The sequence below is a fragment of the Octopus bimaculoides genome, chromosome 12 (assembly GCF_001194135.2).
Source record: "Octopus bimaculoides isolate UCB-OBI-ISO-001 chromosome 12, ASM119413v2, whole genome shotgun sequence".
Taxonomy (NCBI): Eukaryota; Metazoa; Mollusca; class Cephalopoda; order Octopoda; family Octopodidae; genus Octopus; species Octopus bimaculoides.
The window spans coordinates 7,615,975-7,619,754 of NC_068992.1; the positions used below are offsets into that span (position 1 = coordinate 7,615,975).

At 35.7% G+C, this 3,780-nt stretch overlaps 1 protein-coding gene across 1 annotated transcript in view; it reads right to left on the minus strand.

The window, feature by feature from the left end:
- Window positions 1-82: 82 nt before the first annotated feature.
- The window catches only part of LOC106870421 (calcium/calmodulin-dependent protein kinase type IV), a 28,112-nt gene continuing 24,414 nt past the window's right edge, over window positions 83-3,780 (minus strand). The window contains exons 11-12 of the mRNA XM_014916487.2: window positions 3,192-3,350; window positions 83-891 (exon numbers count right to left, since the gene is read on the minus strand). Of these exons, the coding sequence (XP_014771973.1) occupies window positions 826-891; window positions 3,192-3,350 (225 nt within the window). The 3' untranslated portion in view covers window positions 83-825. The remainder of the gene's footprint in view (window positions 892-3,191; window positions 3,351-3,780) is intronic.

Genomic DNA, 3,780 nt, shown 5'->3' on the forward strand with positions numbered 1-3,780 from the left:
ATATATATATATATATATATAATGTAAATAAATTGGAAATATTTTCCAGAAAACTTGTACAAAACAATATTTCATGCCATGATAGGATATTGCTATTATTCTATTTTATTTACTGATCAATTGTTTACTGGATAAATATATACAAATATATAAGCCTTCGACAAAAGTGGCACCTATGATAATATTAATAATAATAATAATGATTTGGGCAGCAATTTAGAGGAAGGATGCTGTATGCAGTTTAATCTGTTCCTGTCCTCATCTGATTCTTGTTTTATTGATCCAAGAAAAGTGAAAGACTAAGTCGTCTCTGTTATGAGATGAGTGTAAAAGGAGATCATGAAATACTGTAAAGTAGTTTCCTCCTTGGCTCTACTGATGTTGCTGTTTACATAATAATAATAATAATAATAATGATAATGATAATAAATATAATAATAATAGTAATAATAATAATTTGTAACAGAGTTACAAGGCTTAACCATTTGTTGGTTGAGTGAGGTTGACACTGGATGTATGAAAAGCAAAAGTGGGCCTTTGTTATATGTGAACTCAGAACCATGTAGCAGAGATAACTAAATATTCTGCCACTCACTGCCTTAATAATAATTATAATAATAATAATAATAATAATAATGATTTCTTAAATATTATTGATAATAATAATACCATTTTTTGTTTTTATTACTTCAACAACAATAATAGCAATATTAACAACAACAATAACAACGATGATAATTAATAATAATAATTATAATAATAATAATATGAAATGTTTAAAATTCAAATAATTTTTTTGTTTTTTCTTTGACATTGACTGGCAAATTAACTGGTAGTTCTGCCTGCAAACTTCATAACTCTGTTTGTCATGATCACAGCCTTTGCAGCAGCCTGCAAAAACATTAAACATATCGTGATGATGATAGTGATGGTGGTTGTGATGATGGTGGTGGTGGTGGTGGTGGTGGTGGTGGTGGTGGTGGTGGTGGTGTGGTGGTGGTATTGATAGTGGTGGTAACAATGATGAGGACAATCATCATCATCATCATTTTGTTTGTTGGACAAACCTTGAAGTCTCTTTTCTAGGCTCTTGTCAAACATGTTAACAACCTGGGGCCTTGTAGGGAATATAAGTGAGTGTTTGTGTATGTGTGTGTGCATGCAATGAAAGAAGTGTGTGGGCCTTACAGAATGTGCTGAATGTACGTTAGGAGTCATGTGGCATGAATATGAAATGGAGGAAGAATGGTCTAGACTGTAACCAGTAGTTATTGTTTGTGTTGTTGTACAGCCCCAAGTTAGCCCCATTCCTAGGGCATGCAGACAGTATGCCAAATATCAAGGCATGATCTACAAAGCTATCTTTCCCAGTCAAGCCACGTCTCCTCCCAACTGAAAACACTAAGTCATACATTCTGAACAAGCAGTGATGAATGTCAAGAGATGCAGAGTGTTGGTATAACCAATTCCAGCAAGGTTTGAATGTTAGAGCAAATCTTGCTAGCAAAAGCTGGATTTGCTCTAACATTTATAGAAGCGGATCTTCTTGCAGCCTGGGGATTACAATACGATCATATCTGTCCAGAAAAGTTAACTTGGCCAACAACGCAGCACTGGAAATTAAAGGCAAATTCAGTAGCAAACTACAACTGGGAAATAATGCATATAATGCTAATTTCCTTGTGGCTGACCACAATGTAGTTCCAGTCATCATCGGAATCGATATCTTCAGTTAACACTCAGCAGTTACAATTGACTTTAAGAGCACGTGCAAGCCTGTGTCGTTCTGCATGTACATGTCAAGCCTCAAATGCACCATGTACAAACTACGTTCAGGCATTGAGACCGCTAAGCTCAAACCAATTACAACTTTAATTAGCTGTCCGAGAGGCGCAGAGTTTATTAAGTATGAAATAGGTTACTTTCAGAGGATATTATTCAGGAAAGCTGTAGTCCCTTGTGAGCTCAATGCTTCATGACATGTGATGGAAGGAAGAACAGACTGACCAACTACTTGAACGCAATAAATATGTACACACAACTGGATGCCTATCCTAGTGCCTCAAATCGATGATCTTCTAAATGAAATAGCAGCAAACAAGATTTTCAGCAACATAGGTATGACAGCTGCATATCATCAGGTGGAACTCCTACCAAAAGATTATAAGCTGACAGCATTTGATGCAGGTAGGGAGACTGTATGAGTTTAAATGGCTCCCCTTTGGTTGTACCAACGTTGCTGCAATTTTCCAGTGTGTCATGGATGAATTCATAAAAAGAAACAATCTTCAAAAAACCTTTGCCTATCTAGATGACATCATCATGGCTGGCAAAGATCGACATGAACATGATGATAACCTCAGGAGATTTATCCAGGCAGCCGAAACGTCTGGCATGACCATCAACATGGGCACTATCACATCTGACTTTACTTGTTAGTATAGTTACTACCCTGATCTCTTCTTGAGATTTTACAACTAGCTATTTTGCTTGTTGCAAATCAGTGACCGATGGTTGCTTCATTTACAATATATTGCTGGCTGGAGCGCATCTTCGTTATCACTCTGGGGGCCGAGTGCATATGACTGAGGAAAGCCAAGTAGAATGAAAATATGGTGAAGTGTCAAACGACATTGATAGATGGATGCTGTCTTTCCCTAATATAAAACAACACGTCTTAATTGTTGGACAGCCATGATTAACGGATTAATCGGTAAGCAGAACAAAGTTGGAATAAATGCCTTCTTTTGAATTGATTTACAATAACTACATACTTCGTGACATTTGGGTTGATGCTCGCTGTGAAACAGTAATTTATAATTTCATGATAGAACCTCTTTGTGATCATTTGACTTGATAGAAATAATAGCCAAATTTTCCCCTCAAATCATAACCTACTGTTGAAGAAAAGAAGGGCACTGAATAAAATGGTTCTGGGTGCACTATGCCTGAGAAAAAGAAAAGAGGATCACTTCTGGAATGGCTTTCATCCTAAGTCTGCTCTATCAGCAGTCCTTATCCTGGGACTGAGCAACACAGGAAGTAACAGTGATGTTTCTTCTATGTAGACTATATAATTGGGTAACCCACAGACAAAACCCAGATTGATATTTGAATCAATCCATTTAAATGAATCATTCAAGATTCCAAAATGGAAGAAATGGAAGAATTGCTATAAAGAGAGAATTTACCTTTAACTTTCTTCGTCCATTAAAAGATATCAATCTTTGCTTAGTTTTCACCATGTTCTCATCCTTGGCTGCTTCTCCTGTTACCCAGGGATGCTGCAAGGCTTCTGTTGGGTTAGGACGCTTGTTAGCATCACGGATCAATATTTTAGAAATCAAATCCTATAAAAAACAGAAAAAGACAAAAGATTAAAAAAATAAAAGATTTCAACATTTAAAAGAAATAATCAAGGCATTGCATCTGATTCAGTTGACAATTTTTTTTAAAAACTGTTTTATTGTGGAAATCAGAAATATCCACTCAAAATTTCATCACTCTTAATTGCAGAAAGCAGTTTTATATTCTAATCTACCTTTTGTTGAGGAATGTCATCTTTGGAATTATTTTCTGCTGAGATGATTGTATGTCAAGTTTTTTGAGGTAACATGACCTGCAGAAAATGCCAATTCTATTTTTTTGGTAGACTTCCTCCTCCACCACTTCTTCTTCTTCTTCTTCTTCTTCTTCTTCTTCTTCTTCTTCTTCTTCTTCTTCTTCTTCTTCTTCTTCTTCTTCTTCTTCTTCTTCTTCTTCTTCTTCTTCTTCTTCTTC